Below are 23863 nucleotides of genomic sequence, written 5' to 3'. Positions count from 1 at the left end.
GTGGGTTCTGTCCTTGAGCCAGTTTGCAACCCATCTTGTGACATATGGGTTTACATTTAAGCTGGTGAGTTTGTCTATGATGCCCGAGTGGGGTATTGTGTCAAAGGCTTTTGCAAGGTCAAGGTAGGCTGTGTGAACTGCCTTACCCTCATCAATGGCCTTAGTGACTGTTTTAAAAAAGTCGACCAAGTTCAAAAGGCAGGATCTGCCCTTGACAAAGCCAAATTGAGTAGGATCCAATGTCTGTAGGTCCCCAATGTCTTTGTTTATGAGTTCCATAATGATCCTCTCCATAGCTTTGCAGACCAGGCTCGTCAAGCTTATGGGGCAGTAATTTCCAGGGTCCGTAGAGGCACCGCCTTTGTGAAGTGGGACCACTGTTGCTGTACGCCACTCTTTGGGTACGTATCCTGTAGTAAGGCTAAGATTAAACAGCAGCCTTATGTGTGGGTTTAGTTCCTCTTGGAGTTCATGTAGCACACAGCCCGGGACACCATCCGGTCCCATTGATGCTGTGTTTTTAGCTTTAGAGAGGGCGGCTCTCACCTGGGCATCTGAGATGTTAGGGAGGCTACACTCTGCTGGGATAGTTATTTCTCCTTTTGGGGGGGAGGGGGAAGAGAAATTTGCACTGAACCTGTCTGCCAGAATGTTGGCAATGTCAGTGGGTTCAGTGTATTTTGTGTCATTTTGGACTAACTCTGAGCACATCTGGGAGTTTCCACCCAGGTTTCTAACATAACTAAAGAAGGCCTTGTGATTGTCTTTAGTGTCTTTTGCGATTTTTCTCTCAAAGTTTGCCTTGGATGATTTTATGAGTGATCGTAGTTTTTTGCTAGTACTGATCAGAGACGCCTTCCCTTTTAGGGATTTTGCTCTGTCATGTAGTAGCTTCCTCCTCCTGTTGTAAAGTTTGTTTATGGCTGGGGTCCACCAGACCAGGCGCCTGCCTTTGGGGGAATGGGTCTTGGTTTTATTTGGGATTGCATGATCCATGCATTCTTGAAGGTGCCCATAGAAGGCATTTGCAAAGGATTCAGCAGTGTGGGTTGTGGTTTCCACTGGCCCAGGGGCCTTGAAGGATACCACTTCAGTCTTAAGAAGTGTGAAGTTTGCTTTTGAGAAGTTCTTCACTGTGGTCTTTTGTGCAGGGGTGGGGCGGATGTGGATTTCCAGTGAGATTAATTTATGGTCTGATCTTACCAAAGAGGGATATACTTCCGGTGTGGAGCATTTTGTCCCCATGTTTGTGATGATCAGGTCTAGTATATTGTCTCCTCTTGTGGGAATGGTGACTAGTTGTTCCACTGCATTTGAGTTTATGAATTCTAGGAACCTTTGGGCTAGGGTGCTGGGACTTGAGTAATGTTCCCAGTCTATGTTTGGGTAGTTGAAGTCTCCCAAAATGATGGTATTTGGAGAGACATTCATACTCTCCAGTGTCTTCAGGAAGGCTGTGTGGGTTCCTGAGTTTGAGAGGGTGGTCTGTAGCATGCTACAAACTGTAAGGCAGTTTTGCCTATGGTTAGTTGCACCTGGATAGTCTCCGATGCTTCGTGCGTTGCCACTAACCTGGAGGTGTGGGTATCTTTGATGAAAATGGATACTCCCCCTCCTTTGTAGCCCAGGCAGGTATGACCCTAGCCCTGAGTAGCATCCTGCCATTGTCCAGAATGATACTGCAGTGCAAGGACAAAATGATTGACTTCAACAATTAGCTAAGCTTCTGGTGTCATTCTAAGGGGGATCCATTATCTGTCTGCCTGGGAAGACATGGTTGACAGAACACAATGCTTTGCCAGAGATGGCCTGCACCTGTCACCCCTGGGATTCTGGATACTGGCTAAGGCTCTTGCTGTCCCTATAGTGCCTGTTTTAGGCAAGGTTCAAATGACAAATTCATCACTGCAACAGGAACAGGCAAACAAAAACTGAGGGTAATACTACTCAATGCTAGAAGTCTAAATCTCCAAATGCACTCCCTTAAGGCACTCCTTAAAATGGAGAACATCGATATGTGTGCAGTGACTGAGACCTGGTTCAAGGCACCAGACAGCACCCCTGCATTACCAGGCTATAACTCATACCACAATTTTCGGCCACCTAACCTGGACTGGAACACCAAAGGCGGAGGTGTGTCCATATTCATTCAGTCTACTTAACTACTGCGGCAGTCTACTTAACGCCAAATGTGTGATAAGAGACCTGGGGACCCAGGTGGATACTAGTTTCTCCTTTGATAATCACATCACCACAGTAGTCAGGAAATCCTTCTATGTGGCACACCTCATCACAAAGGGGTTCTCATCTAGGAAAAAAGAGGTCATTGTTCCCCTCTACTCGAAACTCATTAGACCCATTATAGAGTACCACGCCCCTTTTGGAAAGTACCTCACAAGACATCTGCAGCAGCTGGAAAGGCTCCAGAAGTACCTCACAAACAGGATTACTGGCCTCAAACAGATGCCCTACACTGACAGTCTCAAAAAACTCCAGCTTTACTCTGTAGTATATCGCCTACACTGAGGTGATCTCTGCCTAACATATAAAGCTATGTCAAACCCAGAGCTGTTGGACATGCTACACCTAATGAAATCCCAAACCCTCCGAGCTACACACTCTAAGGACATAAACCTTGTCACCACAATAAACAGGACATGCTGGAGGGATAGATTCCTGTCCCAGAGACTTCCCATACACTGGAACAAGCTACCCATCTATGTCAAGCAAAGTTCCTCATTAACACTCTTCAAGAAAAATCTTGATAAGTGGATGGGAAATAGGAAATACACCCCGGGGATCACTTCCGTGGCTCTGCTCGACAGGGACACAGGAAAATAACTTTCTTGGGTGGCGTAAGCCAGGGAACCTTGTTGGCTAGGCTTACTTAGGCCCTTGGGCCGATTGCCTAGTACCTACCTATGAACCTGTGAACCATCCTAGCACCCATTCTAGTCCTATCAACAATAAGAAAGGTGAACTTATGTGAAGGATCCATAGCCATAACATGCCTAGCCAAGGCACTGATCTCAACTTGGTGCTGTATATCATATATGTGTTCCCTAATGCTAAACCTGAGCATTCTGGCCGTTTTACCTACATAAAATGCACTGCACACCTGGCAAATTTACAGGTACACCAGATGTCCAGTCAGACATGTGCCTCCTGCTTTAAAAGTAAACCTCTTATGAAGGTCCAGATGATCAAATACCCCTGCTGGATTTATGTAATTACATTGATTACATTTACCACATGGCAGCATGCCCAACTGCTCATGCCCTCCCTCCTGGTTCATTCTCGGATAACACAAAATTCTTTTCATATTCTTCATGTTTTTATATGAAAAATTTGGCTGAGGTCTGATAATCTCCCTAATAACTGGGTTTGTTATTAAGACAGACCAATGTTTCTTATAAAACATTATTAGTGTACATGATGGGTATGCTTACCATGCATGTACTGGCCCCAGAATGCCCACCATCATCATCATTAACTGCCCTTTTGGAGAAATAAGGTTTTGCTCTATTTTCTCTCAGATCCTTTACTGCTGTTGTAATATTAGAGACCCTACACTGTTTATATCCTCTGTCAACCAATCTCTGCTCTAAATTATCTACCTCCTTGTTAAAGACTAAACCTGTATTCACATGAGATGCCCTCATGCTCTGTCCCACAAGGGGGATAAGAGAGAACACAGGAATGAAAAAAAAACGGAACGCTGGTAAAGGAGGGATGGATGGGGCAGATTTATGAGGATACTTTTTTTGAAAAAGACAGGTTTTCATTGCCAGGTTGAATGAAAGATGAAGGGGTAAGTGGGAAGAACAGGAAGAATACAGCTGTAACAGTGACATTTGAAAGATATATAGAATGCTCATGGCGGCTGGGACAGCTTATGATTTGCAGATGAGACTAACTCGCATGTGGTATAAAATGCTGTGAAGCTAAGGAGATAAGGTATCTTGCATCATGATAATTTCCGAAGATGCGGAGTAGAAGGTAGGCATATTAGGTACCTATAATGTGATCTAAGAGATTCAAGAGTTGCAGAAATAATTTTTTATGGGCTGGCAAACATGGAAGTAATGGCTATTTGGAGCAGAGCAGGGGATGAAAAAGGATGCAAGGATCAAGGCAGGGTTAAAGTACACAGTAAGCTGGATGAAGAGGAAAATTGCCTTAAGGTATATGGACAATAACATGGGGAAGGAGTAAAATAATTATTAAACATTTAAATTGTTACGGGAAGTTTAGGAATTGGGTGAGGGGAAGACGGTCAGCAAACAAATTCAACAGACACATGGAAGGTGTGGAAGAAGGGAAAAAGTACAGTTGTGTACACTTACTATAAATGTAGATGTTCGAGTGTATTCACTGTTGCAGTCATCACATTTGGGTTATCTGCCTGCAGGTGGCCCTCAGCCGGCCTGAATACCAGAGTCTTCGGATTTCTGCATCGGATGCTGTCTCTTCTTCCATGACATCAGGTCGTCAGGGGTATAAAACATGCAGCCAATGCCATTACATCAGTTTTTCCTGCCCCAGATGTCAGGTGCCCCCACAATAGGAAGCAATTATATGGTATGGTACACCCCCACCAGAAAGCAAATACATCAGAAAAAATAAATATACCAAACAAGAAGGAAGGGTAGAGCCAAGAGAAGTCAAGGGGGCTGGAAGGAGGGTAACCAGGACTGCAACAGTGAAACACTCGAACATCTACATTTGTGGTAAGTGTACCCAACTGTACTATGTTCTTCATGTTTCACTGTTGCAGTCATCACATTTGGGTTGATTCCCAAAGCTAAGAAAGGGAGGAGGAAGTTAAAGAGCATTAGGGCCAGCTATTAAGCCCTGCAAGACTGCAGTGGCAAATCCAGCTCTGGATTTAGAAAAGATAGGCATGTGGTAATGCTTGGTGAAGGTATGTACAGAGCTCCAGGTAGCAGCTTCTAGGATGTCCCTGGTAGGGACTCCTCTGAGATAAGCCGCAGAGGTAGATGCAGCCCTGATGGAATGTGATCTTATCCCCTGTGGGGTAGGTTTTCCATGGTGCTTGTAGCAGAAATGAATGCAATGGGCTATCCATTTGGAAATGGTTTGCTTTAAAATGACCTTCCCCTCTGCCCCTGCAGCAAAGCCAACTAGCAGCTGTTCAGATTTTCTGAGAGGCTTAGTCCTGTCCAAGTAAAATCTAAGTTGTCTGTACACGTCCAGAGAGTGCAGTATTCGTTCACCTAGACACCATCTTGGGCACAAAGGAAGGATTAGTCCTGCGGGAAACCCTGTCCGCATGGAAGATAATGAAGGGTTCCACTGCCATGAGGGCCTGTAATTCACACACTCTTCTTGCTGAAGTGATGGCTACAAGAAAGGCTGTTTTCCAAGAAAGGAATTTCAACTCTGCTGTTGCAGCTGGCTCAAAGTGGGGGGGGGGGGGTGAGCTTTTCCAATACAAAGTTAAGGTCTCAGGCTGGAGTGGAAGCTCTCCTGGGGGGGGGTCTTAAATTGTTGGCCCCTCTAAGGAATTGTTTTATCAATGGGTGAGAGAAAAAGGGTGGCTCAGTATTATAATGTGCTGAAATGGCAGAGGAATGAATTGTAATTGATGAGAAGGATCGGCCCTTGTGGAGCAATTCTGTTAAGTACTGTAGAATATGAGGTAAGCTGGGCACCGTTGTGCCCATCTCCAAAGCCTGGCTCCAGGAACAGTATCTTTTCCACTTTTCAGCATAGGATTTTCTAGTACTTGGCCTCCTTGCCTCCAGAATGACATCCAGCACCTGCTTACTGAGGGATGCTAGAGGAGAGCTCAAGGAATTAGCCAGGCTGCAAGGTTCGGGGTTTGAAGCTGAGGGTGCAGAATCTGGCGCGCCTCCTGGGACAGCAGGGAAGGGGTCTGAGGCAGGTGCCATGGTTGCAGCAGTGTAATACCGCGCAAGAGGGTGTACCAGTGCTGGCGTGGCCAGTCTGGTGCAATCAGTATTGTTCTTGGCTTGTCCTGTTTGATCTGTCATAGAACCTTCGAGAGCAGAGACAGAGGAGGGAAAGGCATAAACCGAGAGGCTTTCCTAGTTAAAGGACAGGGCATCCACTTTTCAAACTTGACTGTGGGGAGTTCTTGTGCAGAATTTGTTCAATTGGTAGTTCTGAGGGGAGGCAAACAGGTCTACCTCTGTAGTCCCCCATTTGTTCCTCAAGAGGTTGAATATTTGGGGTTCTAGTTTCCATTTGTGTGGGTTCATGAGATTTCTGCTTAAGTCGTCTGCCAGTGAATTTACTTTGCCTGGCAGGAATTGTGCTTGTAGGTGTACTTGGTAGCTCAAGGCTGTGTTCCACAGAGCCATGGCTAGTCTGCAGAGTGGGTATGAGTGGGTTCCCCCCTGCTTGTTTATGTACCACATAACTGTGGTGCTGTCTGTCTTTACCAATAGTTGTCCTGGAAGAATACGGTCTTTGAATGCTGTCAGGGCATTCTGTACAGCTAACATTTCTTTTTGATTGATATGCCGGTGCATCTGTCTCGGGTTCCATTTGCCCTGAATGCACTGCCCTGCCATGTGAGCCGACCATGCATAGTCTGATGCGTCTGTTGTTAGGGTTTGGGCGGCAGGGGGTGGAGTGAAAGGGGGTCCCTTGTTGTGGTAGCAGGCCTCTGCCCACCAAAGGAACTCTGTCTTCATACAAGGAATGATAGAAATCATTGTTTCCAAGTCCTGAGAATGCTGACACCACAGGCTTTTTAGATACCATTGGAGTTTTCTCATATGCAGTCTTGCATATGGAATTAGTAGAATGCAAGAGGCCATGAACCCCACGGCTTGCAGTATTTTCCTTGCAGATAGCTGGGGTTTTGTGGCCAATAGTTTGAAGTAGGTTGTCAAATAAACTTGTTTCTCCAGAGTAAGGAATGCCATCTGGGAAGTTATGTTCAAGCTTGCTCCCAGGAATACAATCTGTTGGCAGGGTACTAGGTGAGATTTCTTTTCATTGATGGTGTGCCCCAGTGAGGTTAGAAGTTTCTTTACGAATGCCAGGTGTTGTAATAGCAAGTCCTGGCTTTCTGCCTGAATAAGACAATTGTCCAAGTATGGGTAAATTTTAATATTTCTCTGACTGCAAAATGCAATGGCTGGGGCTAGACAATTTGTGAATGCATTGGGCGCAGTAGATAAGCCAAAGGGAAGTGCAGAGAACTGATAGTGCATGGAGCCTGCCCTGAAGTATAGGTATTTCCTGCAAGATTCCCTTATTGGGATGTGCAGGTAATCTTCCTTTAAGTCTAGGGTTGCCAGCCAGGCATCCTTGGCTAACATAGGAAGAAGCTGTTGAAGAGTTAACATTTTGAATTTTGGAACTACCAAAAAGGTGTTGAGAATAGAGAGGACCAGGATAGGACACCAGGAGTTGTCTTTTCTGGGTACCAAAACAAGTCTTGAATACAAACCTTGTCCCCTTTGTTCTGCTGGGACAGGCTGAATAGCCCTGATACTGAGAAGAGAGAGAACCTGCTGTTGGGCCTCCACCCATTGATTTGGGGGTAGGTCTGGCCAACCATTTGGGGTTGATAGTGTGTGGAAGTGGAATTTGTATCCTTGGAAGACTATGTTCAAAACCCATTTGTCCTGGGTAATGAGTTCCCAGTTTTTTGCATGCAGGGCGAGCTTTCCTCCTAAGGGAACAGGTAGTTGGGCAGGCTTGGAAGGGTTAAGGTTAAGTCATTGTGCCATTTTTCCGTAGGGGGGTGGCTTACTACTCCCTGGTTTGGAAGTGGGAGCCCCCCACTGCTTAGGTCTGTGTGTAGCCTGAGACTGTACACTAGGTGGTCTGCTGTTCCTGGATTTGGATTGAGAAGGCCTGGAAGGGAATGGAATGGACCAGTTCTTTGAAGCCCAATGCCTACTGAATCTGGGAGGTTGTACTTGTAGGAAATCTTTAACAGTTTGCATAGATTTAGCTTTTTCCTCCATCCTTTTGAGGACTTCTTCTGCTTTGTTGCCAAAAAGGCAGTCTTGGTTTAAGGGAGCATCCAGTAATTTAGCTTTAACATGATCTGGCAAGTTTTGTTCCTTAAGCCAAGCATGCCTTCTAAGTACAGATCCAGTGACAGCAACCCTTCAAGATGCTTCTAAAGCGTCTAAACCACATTGCAAAGTATGTTTACCAACTTGTTCTGCAGAATGCATTAAATTTTGCAATTCTTTGTGTTCAGCAGAGTCAGGAATCAACATAATTTTCTGTTTAAGTAGTCCCATAATATGCTGCTGATACTTTAACATATGAAACTGGCAATTTAAAGCCCTAATGGCCAAAGCGGCAGAAGTGTATACCTTCTTACCCCATCTGTCTAAGGCTCTAGAAACTCTATCAGAAGGGGTAGGATTTTTGGCAGCAGTAGCCTTAATGCCTTTTGGTTCTTGGGAAATGGTATCTGGATCCGCAGAAGGATTCTTGAAGAGGAACCTGTGAGAGTCAGGTACTCTGTAGTACCCATTAGGTTTTCTGGGAGCTGGAGGTAAAGTTTCTGGGGTAAGGCTAGATTCCAAGAAATCATCATCTACAATAACCAGAACAGGAGGGATAGCTAAAGGCCTGTGTTGAGGCAGGAGTAAGAATTCCCTAAGTCTCTTTTTGGACTCAGAGTAATCCTGGCTTTCCCAGCGGAAATGCTCCCTATGAGTATGCAAGGTTTCACCGAAAGAAAGATCTTCTGGAGGAGAAGCAGAGGGAATGGAATTCTCTGCATCAGAATCCTCATAAGTAGATAAGGGCAAATCCTGGTAATCAGAAGGAGCAGAAATATCAGACTCCTGATCAGAAGAATCAGAAAGAAAATCAGTTCTAGGTCTCCTAGAGGGTTAAGGCTGGCTTCCCCTAATTAAGGTAATAAGGTCTTCAGCCATTCTAAGCATTTGTTATAGAGGCATATGGACCTGAGCCTGCGGTTTGGTTGTCGCTTTTCTAGGCGAAGTGCGAGTTTTTGGCCTGAACGAAAATGATGGCGTTGGTTTAATATGAATGTCTGTAGGCCTGAATACACCCTCAGAAGCTGGTGCCTGCACAGCAGTCCGGTCCTATCCAAAGTAGAGACATCCGCAGGTTCCATAGTCGAAGAAGCATCTCGTGGCATACCGGACTCTGAATGGGTCTCAGTAGAGGCCTGCAAATCTGAAGTAGCAGGTATCAGGGGCTGCAAAAGCACCTCACTGAGTACTGGCAGACTGGCGACTAGCTTAACGGAAGCGTCATCGGCAGTTTTGGACCTATGCGGTCTGTCTCTATCTTTATCCTTACTTTTTTTTCGGAAGATTGGCAGTCGTATGGCTTAACGAAGCAATTTCGGAGTACACAGATCGAGCACGAAAGTAACTGGCTGCAAAAATAGCCCGACGACGAATAGCTCGGGCGTTGAACAAGGCACAAAACCAACAGCGAGGGACGTCATGGTCTGGGCCTAAACAGGGGATGCAGTACGAATGAAAATCTCTATGAGGTATTTGCTTTGCACAGGTATGACAATTGTTAACTTTTACTGACATCGGTTAGAGCAAGAAAAAGGATCCCCAATGGGGTACTTATCTTTTTTGAAGACTTCGGGTCTGAAACTCAAAAACAAAAATTTCAAGCAACGGCCGACCGGCACTTGCGAACTGCTTCTGCTTCGGACACCGCACGGCAAGAAAGACTGATGTAATGGCGTCGGCTGCATGTTTTATACCCTTGACGACCTGACATCATGGAAGAAGAGACAGCATCTAACGCAGAAATCCGAAGAGCCTGGTATTCAGGTCGACTAAGGGCTACCTGCAGGCAGATAACCCAAATGTGATGACTGCAACAGTGAAACACAAAGAACATCAAGGGAAGTTACTGGAGGATACAATGTGAGAAATACACAAGACAAAACATGGTAAAGCTAACAAAATAGAGGGAGGGTTGGAGTAAGGAAAGAATAAAAAGGAAAAAGAGAAACCAAAAGGAGGAAAGGGGTAGCAGAAATAGTAGAAAAGAAAGTACTGCAAAGGAGGAAGTGAGAGGTGATTTGGTAGCTAGAGGTTAGGAATGAGGAGGAGTTTAGAGGTATGACACAAGACAAAATGCAGCTAGCACAGAGACTGAGATAGGACACCACCATAAATGTAAAGGGATGTGGAGATGAAATATGAAAGAACCTGTACATGTGGAAAGCATTATGTGATGATGTGCCAATGTAAGAGCATTACTAATATAAATACTAATATAAAAAAGTATTTAATTACTATCTTTTTAGAATCTGTACAGTGTGAAAAGCATCTCTTTGCAGAATGGTGGTTTGATTACTTTGATATTAGTAGCTATGCTCTGTAAAACCTTGTCAATTACATTTAATTCTGTCCTAGTAACAGGCACATTCTGCTTTACATATACATCAACTCCACAGCCCCTGTTCCTACTTTTTCTTTTACAAGTGAGATATTATTGTTTGTAAACTGCATACCGGTGACTAGGTGTATAAGTTAAAGTCACTAACTACACAAAAATATTTACAAATTTCAACAGTATTACTGATTTAAACCCCCTAAATAAATTAAAAGCATCATGCAACAAGTGCATGTGCATATACACACACACACACACACACACACACACACACACACACACACACACACACATCCACACCCCAATGTGCATACACTATTATTCTTATACTTAGAATGCACTCTCTATAAATAACATAGAAAAGTTCAGTAGGCAGTAATATGAATACATTTATCATAAGAAAACACTTTGCAGCCTGGAAGAAAAAAAAAAAAGAAATGCTAGTGTGTTATGAGACCTACCCAAATAGATAAAAAAAGACAAGCATACCGTATACTGCTGACATTTATTGGTATTGTAATCAGCTCAGTCAGGGAAGTACCACCACCCAGTTCCCACAAGTGTGCAATATCCTTAGGCTGTGAAAGGAGAGAAAATGCTGAGTAAAACCATCTGAAGATATACAACATTTTAAAATGTTACAGCTCAAATTGCAAACATAACTTGGTATGGGTTAGAATCATCAACAATTGCAAACATTTCCAAATATCAAGTTTCTTAGTGCAACACAGACTACAAAGTTATTTCACAGTTACAATTTCTCTACCCGTTTCAAGAAAGGGAAAAAAAATCACAAGGCTTCAACAAATGACTGCAAGTTTACACCGAATATTTTGATACCTACTTCCTTCAAATTTGCTTACTGATAAGAATAGTGCTTGTAACAGTAATGTCTTAAATCACACACTTATTCTGTAAGGTTATGCCATTTTTGTGTATTTATATTTTTATTTGCCTATTTATTTGTCTATTTTTAGTAAAGTGAAACCTTAAGTGCAACAATGTTAGTATGCTGAAATTCTGAGGACTGCAATTGCAATCCTTGAAATAGCTAATTTCAAGGTTGCAGTATCTTGTTATTTGCAATATGTAAAAATACAATTTCTTAGTTAGCATAGATAAGCAGTAGTGGTGTGGGGTGCACAGCCTAGCCTCCTACATCAGGGAATGCAAGGGGACAAAGCCTCGCTGAAAAAATGCTTGTGCTGGCCAGTTCCATGGAATGGATGGATAAAGCCTGATAATGGCCCAGATGACCCAGGATTGAGTCATGACCCAGGTGTTGGAGGAACTACCTGGAGATTGTAGAAGTGAGTGGCTGACATTAGCTTACCCATTCAAGAGGGATGAAGGCAGTGAGACTTGCTGCAATACTGACACCCAGCAAAGGGTTGGGTATTATAGCACATGGGCTGTGGTGAGTGCATGCATGCATACCAGGCAGTGTATTCTGGAGCCAGAATTGGAAATGTGTAGAAGTGCATATGTCTGGGGGGGGTGGTACTACAGCTGTGCCTACCATCTGTAGGGTACTGTGGGTTGGAGCATAACTACAAATGACATAATTCTTACCTGAATGGCATCCCTTCTGAAGCATCCCACCCCAAGAACAAGAACGAGCAATTGAACATGCAGAGACACTCTCAGCCCTAGATGTGTAATGTACAGATGGCAAAAGTGAAGATACTGATGGTTGGTAGGCATACTGGAAGAAAATGCATATTAAAAAAAACTAAGATCTTGGATTCAAAGGCAAAATTAGGTGTAAGGTGGATTTTGAAATGCACAGGCAATTATGTAATCCATTATAGTAAATGTTCTTGGAATACAATTTGCATGAAGAAAAGTAAAAACGTGTTCTTAATATCAGTTGATCTGTGAGGTCCTCTTACAAGTGGACCAACATTGAGGTTTATTCTTTATTCCTCTTCAGTCCAGCATATGTTTTTTAGAAGCTAACAAAGTCACAGCTTTTACACCCTCCTCTACACAGGGTATGCAGTGACATCATACTCAACAGAAAGACAGCATGCTAACCCCTGAGCCGTCCTGTCTGTCTTCAACCACTGAGTGACTGCATGTCCTACAAAGGAGGCAAAACAAAATATCTGATACATACACTGTAAGAGGTATCTATACCAGCACAACTTACTGGGAACTTCAACAGTAGCTGGAGGAATCATAAATGCAAAGGAGGAAGGGAGGAGGGTATTCCTATAAGGAGGGGCCTCTGCAGATCAGCTTTAATGGAAAAAAAACGTGTTTTATGAAGTATCATGTATATTACTCTTTTGGTTTATGACTGGACTGAATCTCAGACAGGAAAAAAAAGAATGGTAAAAGCAGGCAGAAAGCCAAGGGCTGAAGGTTGAAAAGGCCGAGTCCTAAACTGACGCGACACTACAGAAGGCTCACCTCCTAAAACCACATTTCAAGCAATAACGCATGATGAAGGTGAGAACAAATGACCAAGTGGCAGTGGCACAAATGTCTGCAAGCCATACATATTTGAAGTAAACAATGGAAGCTGGCAGATGCTAGGTGGTGTAGACAATGACAGAATAATTCCTAAACAGCAGTTTATACCTAGATATCAAAAAATAATATACTGTTGTCTGCAATCTATTTGGAATGGGTTTTCTTGATCTTATCTACGCACTGGAGAGAGAAAAGAGCTATTTATAATCTTACACTCAAGCATTTGCTTTTGATAGAAAGTGAACTGACAATGCACATCCAGGGCATGAAGAATTTGCCACTCTCAAATACTTTCTGACCCACAAGGAAAACTGGGAGCTAAATGAATGATTTAGGGACAATTCTGACACAGTTTCTGATTAAGAAATTCGAGCTGCTCCTAAAACAAGTCATCCTTGTTAAAGCCAAATTATGATTCCCTTTAGTAAAGTGCCTGGAAATATGATATACTGTGAGCTGAGATAATTGATCACCAAAAAATATTTTTCCAAGAGATGAATTTTACAACTGTTGAACCAGTAGGTTCAAAACTGAGAAGAACAAGCTCATAAGTCATGAAACTTCAGTCTCAGTGAGAAAAAATTACTTTAAACAAGAAGATACTGAACCCCTTTATGAAACAACTTCACCATCTGATGATGAACCACAGTCCTCCCCTCCATGAGGTCAAGATGTAGCAAAACCTGACTTCCAAGATGGCTGCGCACAGAGTAACTGCTTTAACTGCTTAAGTTCAGCTCTCCCAGTATGAAAACAGAATCTCGGAAAAGAAGGTGAATTAGTCTTCTTAGGTGAATTTCTGTTACTATCTAGTAAGTACACTTTGTGGATATTAGCAGAAAGAAATCTAGAGCACCTGAAAGAAAATCAACCACAAAAAGTGAGGAGAAAACACAGGCTGGGAAGAATCCTGCATCTGTTCAGTAAAAAAGCAGCTCAAGTCCCAGCTTTGGGGCAAGACATGACTTCCAGTAATCTAGAGGAAAAAAGTCAAATGTGCTCAGAGCTGATTAAAATAAATGAAACACTGAAGGAGTACATCAACTCAAAATGCTGGAAAAAAATGAAAAAAATCTTTAAATAGATATTCAGATAAGCTGATAAAACTGCAAAAATCAGAGGTAGAAATGAAGAAAAGGCTGTCTAAGAATGAGCCTGCCGAAGAAGAGAGATTTTAAAAATTGGTAGAATTAGAGGACAGAGCACACAGGGAAAACCGAAGATTTTCTACTGTACCAGACAAACTGGAAGGGGCAGACTGTAATAATTTTATGAAAGCACAGATAGGCAACTTGACGAATTCCACAGCAGAAATTGCTAACTGAAAAGGCACACTGAGTGTATGTTCCAATCCTGGCCATGAGAAAGCAGCCAAGATCTCTACGAGTAAAGATGCAATCCTACCAGCAGAAATAGCTGATTCTGACAAAACTGGGTAGAAAGACAAAGTTTTAAAAGTTGGAGACAGCAGAGTGTTTGTGGAAAATGATTACTCAAGACACAACAGGCAGAACAGAAATAAATTTATTCCAGCAATCAGGGAATGTCGAGAGGCAGGTGTGAGTTTCAAGCTGCTATATCCATCTATCTTCAAAACATTTTTTCCTGGAGAGTCAGTCATTTTTTAAACAAGAAATATATTTTATTAAATTATCACTTATGACATAGGCAATCATACATTTATATAAAAGAAAACAAACCACACTGACATAATTTTAGATGCAACCATTATATATCACTTATAATCTATCCAATCACTGTCAGTCAGACATTACATAACTTATTCAAATCCTGCCTTCTTTTAAACCACATTCCTCCTCTGCATGTACTGTTCCCATATTTCAAAATTTTTTCTATGTAATTTGATCTTATCCATTTCCAGATGTGTTAATTATGTTACTGTATTTACTACTTCTAGTACAATTGGCACGGACTTCTGATTTCCATTTTCTAGTAACTGCTTTTTTGGTAGCCACCGTAATTATACTCCGCAAGGAATTACTATGTCTAGGCAATTCCGATTCTGTATTATAGCTCAAAAAAAAAATTCCTTAGTTATGCTAGTATGCTCACCAAACAGTTTTGATGGAGTAGTCTGCATGGAATTTTTTAAGTCTGCCAATTCATTATGCTCCCAAAAAACATGTTCCCAATTACCTCTTTCTTCCCCATCACACTTCCAACATTTTCTATCTACCCGAGGAAAAATTCTTTGGAGTCTATCTGGGATTTAAAAATACACAGAACAGTTGTGTAAAATCTTACCATAACCATAGATGTCCCTCTATTCCATGCTGCAGTATTCGGCGTATGGGTTTATTCCTTTAGTTTCGCATATGTAAGGCCAGTATTCAAAAGCTTTCAGTCCCTCTGTGGTGCGTCAGACATCAGGCAAGGCAGAGGAATCTGGGCCATAAAAGTGACGTCGACACACACCAGCCCTCAGAAGAGTATCCCCATTCAGAGCCAGTCCTGTAAGGGCAAAGCTATATCATTGCCATCCAGAAAGGGAAGAATGTAGTAGAAGAGATGGGAAGGTGGGTGGGAAGGAATACTGCAACATGGAAGAGAAGGACATCTATGGTTATGGTAAGATTTTACACAACTGTTCTATGTCCTTCTATTCCCATGTTGCAGTATTCTGCATATGTGTGAGTGCCAAAGCTCATTGCGATTAGGGTGGTGGTCTAGAAGCAGATTCCAGAAATCTATGCAGGATAGCCCTGGCAAAACCTGCCCTGGACCTGGAGATGAAGTCAAGCTTGTAGTGTTTGGTGAAGGTGTGGACAGATATCCAAGTGGCAGCTTCCAGAATGGAAGGGGTATCCAAACCCTGGAAGAAGGCTTCTGAGGCTGCCATTGCTTGAGTGGAATGAACTTTTACTGCCCCCTGCAGGGTCTTGCCATGAAACTGGTAGAAAAAGGTAATTGCTTTTGATATCCAAGTAGAAATGGCCTGCTTGGTAACTGCCTTACCCAGGGCTCTGGGATGAAAGGATACAAATAGCTGGTCTGTCTGTCTGACAGCTTTGGTGTTGTGCAGGTAAAATCTGATTTGTCTATGCATGTCCAAGGAATGCAGCACTCTCTGACTGTGTCCCTGTGGGTTGGGGAACAGGTAGCTGAATGGCCTGATTTAGGGACCTGTCATTGACAACTTTGGGCATGAAAGAAGGATTTATCCTGAGGGTGACCCTGTCTTTGTGAAAAACTAGAAAGGGTGGTGTAGCCATCAGGGCTTGTAGTTCGGATGCTCTCCTGGCTGAGGTAAGGGCCATCAGCAGGATGGTTTTCCAGGTGCAATGCTTTAAGGAGGCCATACTGGCTGGCTCAAAGGGAGGTAGCGTAAGCTTCTCTAACAAAATAATTGAGGTCCCAAGGAGGGGGAACAGGTCTCCTTGGAGGCCTAAGGTGTAGAACTCTTTTAAGGAAAAGTTTGCAAGGTACTCATGCACCCAGAGGGGGCTCTAGAGGTAAGCAGGCAGAAATAGCAGACAGATGGGCTTTAATGGATGAGTAAGCCAGTCCTGACTGCAGTAGTTCACACAAATAGGACAGCACTGGGGTGTTCACTAAAAAGTGGATCCAGCTGTTTTTTGTGACACCAAATAGTGAATAAATATGATTTCCTGGTATTAGGTTTCCTGGCCTTCTGCAGGACATCGAGCACGTCCTCACTGTAAAGGTGTCTAAATGGAATCAGAATCCTATCCGCCACAGGGTTAGATGGAGCATCTGCCACTGTGCAGGGATTAGTGATTCCTTATGTTGTGTGAGGAGGTCCACTCTGGGGGGTAACTTGTGGTAATTGCCCTTGGACAGATGAAGAAGTAAGAGGAAGCAGTGCTGTCTGGGCCAGTAGGGAGTCACCAACAGGATTTTTGGATTGTCCTGCTGTATTTTCAGCAGGGTTTTCTGAATGAGAGGGAAGGGGGAAATGGATACAGATATTTCCCCTTCCAGAATATTGAGACGGCATCTGTTGCCAGTGCCTGTGGTTCTGGTGTCCTGGTGCAAAACCCAGGAAGTTGTCTGTTGAAGGAGGAGGTGAATGGGTCTATTTGAGGTATACCCCACTTGTGGACCAGATCCAAGACGACCTCTCTGTGCAGCATCCATCCATGGTTGTTGGTGCTGGTCCTGCTCAACAAGTCTGCCTGTTTGTTGTGAAGGGAGGGGATGTAGGTTGCTCTTAGGGAGATTCTCTGTGAGGCAGCCAGTTGCCAAACCAAGAGAGATAGCCTGCACAGCCAGTAGGACTTCGTCCCTCCTTGCTTGTTGATATACCACAGTACGGTCATGTTGTCTGTGTATATCAGAAGAGTCTCCTGTAGGAGGAAAAATTGGAATGCCTGTAGGGCTAGCAGGATTGTCCTAATTTCTCTGGCATTGATGCGTTCTGATTTTAGGTGGTTTGGCCACAAGCCTTGCAACTGTCTTAGTCATAGAGTAGCTCCCCAGCCCAGGTCTGACGCATCTGTGTGCATGACCTGGGTGAGTTGTGGTGGTTCTAGTGGGAGTCCTGGATTTTGTTGCACCTGATTCCACAACCAAAGTACCTCCTTTTTAAGCAGGGAAGAAGTGGTACAGTGTGCTCCAAGGGCTGGTTGTGTTGTTTCCAGACTGAATGAAGGTACCACTGCAGCTTTCTCATGTGGAACCTTGCTAGAGGTAGCATGGGTATTGTGGCTGCCATGAAACAGTACAGTTGTGTATACTTACCATAAATGTAGATGTTAAGAGTATATTCACTGTGACAGTCATCACATTTGGGTTATCTGCTTGCAGTAACCCTCAGTCGGCCTGATTACCAAAGTCTTGGATCCTGCGTCGGTTGCTGTCTCATCTTCTGTGACGTCAGGTAGTCAGGGGTATAAAGCATGCAGTCAACGCCATTACATCAGTTTTTCTTGCCCCAGATGTCAGTGTCAGGTGCCCCCCTAATGGGAAGCAATTAAATAAATAAATATATATATATATATATATATATATATATATATATATATATATATATATATATAAGGTTATACCTCCAACCAAAAAAGCAAATACACTAAAAAGCTTTTAAGCATAGTAAAGGAGAGTAGAGGTATAGCCTAGAGAAGTCAGGGGGCTGGAGGGAGGGTAACCAGGGCTGCAACAATGAATACACTTGAATATCTACATTTATGGTAAGTGTACACAACTGATCTATGTTTTTTGTGTTTCACTGTTGCAGTCATCACATTTGGATAGATTCCCAAAGCTAATGATGGGAGGAGGAATTCAGACAGCATTAGGACCAGCTATAATGTCCTGCAACACTGCAGTGGCAAAGCCAGCTCTGGATTTAGAGAAAATTGGCAAATGGTAATGCTTGGTAAAAGTATGTACAGAACTCCAGGTAGCAGCTTCTAGGATGCCCTTAGTAGGGACGCCTCTGAGAAAGGCTGTAGAGGTAGATTCAAGCCCTGGTTGAATGGGGTCTAATCCCCTGTGAGATAGGTTTTCCATGTTGCTTATAGTAGAAATGAATGCAATGGCCTATCCATTTAGAAATGGTTTATTTTGAAATAGCCTTCCCCTCTGCCCCTGCAGCAAATGCCACCAGCAGTTGTTCAGATTTCCTTTGAGGTTTAGTCCTGTCCAAGTAAAATCTAAGTTGTCTGTGCACATCTAACGAATGCAGTATCCGTTCCCCTTTATTCTGTGGATTAGAAAAGAAGATTGGCAAATGAATGGACTGATTAAGAGCCACACTGGATACCACCTTGGGCATAAAGGATGGATTGGTCCTGAGGGACACCCTGTCCGCATGAATGATGATGAAAGGCTCCACTGTCATAAGGGCCTGAAATTCAGATACCCTTCTTGCTGAAGTGATTGCTAAAATGAAGGATGTTTTCCAAGAAAGGAATTTTAAATCTGCCCTTGCAGCTGGCTCAAAAGGAGGGAGAGTGAGTTTTCCAATACAAAGTTAAGGTCCCAGGCTGGAGTAGGGGCTCTCCTGGATGGTCTTAAGTTTTTGGCCCCTCCGAGGAACTGCTTGAGCAGTGGATGAGAGAACAGGGGTGGTTCTGTGTTATAATGAGCTGAAATGGCTGAGGCGTGAATTTTGATGGAGGAAAAAGAAAGGACCTTGTGAAGCATCTCAGTTAAGTATTGAAGCATCTGAGGTAAATTGGGTGCTGCTGTGCCCATCCCTTGAGTTTGGTTCCAGGCACAGAATCTTTTCCATTTTTCAGCATAAGATTTTCTAGTACTAGGCTTCTTTGCCTCCAAAATGACATCCAACACTTGTTTACTGAGGGATGTTAATGGAGAGATTAGGTAATTAGCCAGGCTGCCAGGTTCAGGGTTTGAAGCTGAGGGTGTAGAATCTGGTTCTCCTGCTGTGACAACAGGGTAGGGGTCTGAGGCAGGTGCCATGGAGCCAGCAGTGACACACTACTCAAGATGGGGTACCAGTGTAGGCGTGGCCAGTCTGGTGCAATCAATATCATCCTTGGTTTGTCCTGTTTGATCTTTAGTAGTACTTTGGAGAGGAGAGGCAGAGGAGGAAAGGCATAAACTGATAGATTTTTCCAGCTGAAGGACAGAGCATCCACTTTCCAAGCTTGTTTGTGGGGAGTCCTTGTGCAGAATTTGTCCAATTGGTAGTTTTGGGGGAAGCAAACAGGTCTAAATCTGGGCTCTCCCATTTGTTTATCAACATGTTGAAAGTCTTTGGTTCCACTTTCCACTCATGTGGGTCTATGAGATTTCTGCTTAGTTCATCTGCCAGTGTATTTAGTTTTCCTGGCAGGAATTGAGCCTGTAGATGCACTTGATAGCTCAAAGCTGTGTTCCACAGAGCCATGGCTAGTCTGCAGAGGGGGTAAGAATGGGTACCCCCCTGCTTGTTTATGTACCACATAACAGTGGTGTTGTCCGTCTTTACCATTAATTGTCTGGGAAGAACGTGGTCCTTGAAGGCTGTCATAGCATTCTGTACAGCTAACATTTCTTTTTGATTGATATGCAGGTGCATTGACTTGGGTTCCATTTGCCCTGAATCCACTTCCCTGCCAGGTGAGCCCCCCATGCATAGTCTGATGTGTCTGTTGTTAGGGTTTGGGCAGCAGGAGGTAGAGTAAATGGTACTCCCTTGTTGAGGTGGCAGACCTCTGCCCACCAAAGGAACTCTAACCGTAGGCAAGGTATGATAGGAATCATTGCATCTAGATCCTGAGAATGTTGACACCATAGGCTTTTTAGATACCATTGTAGTTTCCTCATATGCATTCTTGCATATGGAATTAGTAGAAAGCAGGAGGCCATGAACCCCAAGGCTTGCAGTATTTGCCTTGCAGTTAGCAGGGTTTTTGTGGCCATTAGTTTGAAGTAAGTTGTCAAATGAATTTGTTTCTCTGGCGTGAGGAAAGCCATCTGGGAAGTTGTGTTCAAGCTTGCTCCCAGGAATATAATTTGTTGACATGGTACCAAATGTGATTTCTTTTCATTTATGGTGTACTCCAGACAAATTAGCACATTTTGTACAAATGCCAGATGATTCAAAAGTATGTCCTGGCTTTCTGCCTGAATTAGACAATCATCCAGGTATGGGTATATTTGAATATTTCTTTGCCTGCAAAATGCAATGACTGGAGCTAGACACTTTGTGAATACCCTGGGCGCAGTAGATAAGCCAAAGGGCAGTGCAGAGAACTGATAGTGCATGTAGCCTGCTTTGAAGCATAGGTATCTTCTGCAAGATTCCCTTATTGGGATGTGCAGGTAGGCTTCCTTTGAATTGAGTGTTGCCAACCAGGCATCTTTGCCTAGCATAGGAATCAACTGGTGAAGAGTTAGCATCTTGAATTTTAGAATCACCAAAAAGGTGTTTAAGATAGACAGGTCCAGGATAGGACGCCATGAATTGTCTTTTCTGGGTACCAGGAAAAGTCTTGAGTAGAAACCTTGTCCCTTTTCCTCTTCTTGTACAGTTTGAATAGCCTTTATGCTTAACAGAGACAGTACTTGCTGTTGAGCCTCTGCCCACTGATGTGGGGGTAGATCTGGCCAACCGTTTAGGGCTGGTAACATGTGGAAGTGAAATCTGTATCCTTGGGAAACTATATTTAAAACCCATTTGTCCTGGGTAATGTGTTCCCAGTTTTTTGCCTGCAGAGCAATCTTTCCCCCTAAAGGAGCAGTCAGTTGAGAAGTGCTTGGAAGTTTTAAAGTTAAGTCATTGAGACAGTTTACCGTAGGGGGGAATCACTACTCCCTGATTTGGAAGTGGGAGCCCCCCACTGCTTAGTCCTGTGCGTACCCTGGGACTGAAGCCTGGGTGTTCTGCTGGGTCTGGGTTTGGACTGAGAAGGCCTGGAAGAGGCAGAAAAGGACCAATTCTTAGAGGGCCAATGCCTACTAAATCTTGGAGGCCGTATTTGTAGGAAATCTTTAACAATTTGCATAGATTTAGCTTTTTCCTCCATCTTTTTAAGAACTTCTTCTGCTTTGTTGCCAAACAGGCGGTCCTGATTTAAGGGAGCATCCAGTAATTTAGCTTTAACATGATCTGGCAAGGATTGCTCCTTAAATCAAGCATGCCTTCGAAGTACAGACCCAGTGACAGCAGCCCTGCAAGATGCCTCTAGTGAATCAAAAACCACATTGCAAAATATGTTTTCCAACCTGTTCAGCAGAATGCATTAAATCCTGTAAATCCTTATTTTCAGTACAGTCAGGAATCAACATAATTTTCTGTTTAAGCAATCCAATAATATGCTGCTGATACTTTAACATATGAGACTGGCAGTTTAAGGCCCTAATGGCCAAGGTTTCAAAAGTGTATACCTTCTTACCCCATCTATCCAGCGCCCTGGAGTCTCTATCATAGGGGGTAGGATTTTTGGCAGTAGTAGCCTTAATGCCCTTGGATCTCTGTGAAATGGTCTCAGGATCCGCAGTAGGATTTTTAAAAAGGAACTTGTGAGAGTCAGGAATCCTGTAATATCTATCAGGTTTTCTGAGAGCAGGAGGTAAAGAGTCAGGGGCCAAGCTAGATTCCAAAAAGGCATCATCAACAATGTCTAGTACAGGAGGGATAGCTAAAGGCCTGTGCTGGGGCAGGAGTAAGAAATCCCTAAGCCTCTTTTTAGAATCAGAATAATCCTGGCTTTCCCAATGAAAATGCTCCCTAAGAGTATGCAAGGTTTCACCAAAATAGAAATCCTCTGGGGGGGGGGGGGAGCAGAGGGAATACGAGTCCTCTGCATCAGAATCCTCATAGGTAGATAAGGGCAAATCCTGGTCATCAGATGAAACAGAAATTTCAGAATCCTGGTCAGAAGTATCATAAGCAAATTCAGTCTTAGGTCTCTTAGAGGTGGAAGGTTGGCTTCCCCTGATTAAAGTAAAAAGGTCTTCAGCCATTCTTATCATTTGTTTTTTAGGCATAGAGGCCTGACCATGCGGTCTGGGTGTTGGTTTTCTAGGCATAGTTCGAGATTTAGGCCTTGAAGAAGACGATGGCGTCAGTTTAATATGCAAGTCAGCAGGCCTGAATACACTCTCAGAAGCTGGTGCCTACACAGCGGCTCTGGACCCATCCAAGGTAGAGACATCTGCAGGTTCCACAGTTGAAGCATCTCGCGGCATACTGGACTCCGAATGGGTCTCAGTAGAGGCCTGCGAATCTGAAATAGCGGGTATCAGGGGCTGTGAAAGCTCCTCACTGAGTACCAGCAAACTGGCGACTGGCTTAGGAGAAGCGTCATCAGCAGCTTTGGACCTAGGTGGCCTGTCTCTGTCTTTATCTTTGCATTTTTTCGGAATGTCAGTAGTCGGATGGCTTACCGAAGCTATATCTGGATAATTGAACTGAGTACCAAAATATTTAGAAGCATAAATATACCAACGCCGAATAGTTCATTGCGTAAATAAGGCACAAAACCGACAGCGAGGTACATTGTGGTCAGGGTCTAGGCAAGGAATACAGTACAAATGGAAATCTTTATGAGGTATTTGCTTTCCACATGAAATACAATTATTGACTTTTACTGACATTGGATTAGAGCAAGAAAAAGTTTCCCCAACGGGGTACTTAGCTTTAGTTTAAGACTTCGGTTCTGAAACCCAAAAATGAAAATTTCAGGAGTCGGCCGACTGGCACTTGCGAACTGCTTCTGCTTCGGGCACCGCACAGCAAGAAGACTGATGTAATGGCATCGGTTGCATGCTTTATACCAGACTACCTGATGTCATGGAGGATAAGACAGCAACTGACGCAGGACCCAAGACTTTGATAATCAGGCCGACTGAGGGCTACTGCAAGCAGATAACCGAAATGTGATGACTGCAACAGTGAAACACGAAGAACATCCACTAGTTTCAGGCACTGTCTTGCAGTTAACTGGGTCGATTGGAATACCTGGAAGAGGTGGTCTGACAAGGAGCTCACCATTGGGGGTGATAGGGAAGCTTCCTTGACGTCTGTTCTTATTCTGCACCCCAGGAAAACAATGTCCTGAGTTGGCTGGAGGTGAGACTTTGGCAGACTTATCTGGAATCCCAGAGTCAGCAACAAGGAGACCACCAGGTGGAGGTGATCTAGTAGTATACATCGGTTGGGGACCTGGATGAGCATGCCGTCCAGGTAGGGAAAAATCTGTATTCCCTTTGTCCTGGCGTAGGCTACCACTGGTGCCAAACATCTGGTAAAGACTCTGAGCAGTGAAAAGACCAAAAGGCAAGGGAGAAAATTGCCAATGAGGGAAGCCCACCAAGAATCTTAAGTATTTCCTGTGTGAGGATTTGATAGGGATGTGGAGGTAGACATCCTTTATGTCTAGAGTAGCCATGAATCCCTGTGGAGTAATCAGGGGAAAAGGGGTAGGCAAGGTTAGCATTTTGAGGATGGGTACCTTTGGGAAGAGATTGAGGTAGGAATGGTCCAGGATGCATCTCCATGGTCCGTCTTTTTTAGGGACCAAGAAGAGCCTTGAATAATAACCTTTTCCTTTTGCTGAGAGTGGGACTGACTCTATAGTGCCCTGGTCAA

General features: G+C 43.7%; 1 protein-coding gene across 3 annotated transcripts in view; it reads right to left on the bottom strand.

The window, feature by feature from the left end:
* DYNC2LI1 (dynein cytoplasmic 2 light intermediate chain 1) overlaps positions 1-23863 on the bottom strand; it is a 1063586-nt gene that overhangs the window by 721877 nt on the left and 317846 nt on the right. For all 3 annotated transcript variants that reach the window (XM_044075072.1, XM_044075070.1, XM_044075071.1), the window contains one exon: positions 10849-10937. In XM_044075072.1, coding sequence (XP_043931007.1) covers positions 10849-10937 — 89 coding nt within the window. The remainder of the gene's footprint in view (positions 1-10848; positions 10938-23863) is intronic.

The sequence above is a fragment of the Protopterus annectens genome, chromosome 6.part0, assembly GCF_019279795.1.
Source record: "Protopterus annectens isolate FY-2018-M chromosome 6.part0, PAN1.0, whole genome shotgun sequence".
Lineage (NCBI taxonomy): Eukaryota > Metazoa > Chordata > Ceratodontiformes > Protopteridae > Protopterus > Protopterus annectens.
This window is presented reverse-complemented; position numbering and strand designations above follow the sequence as displayed.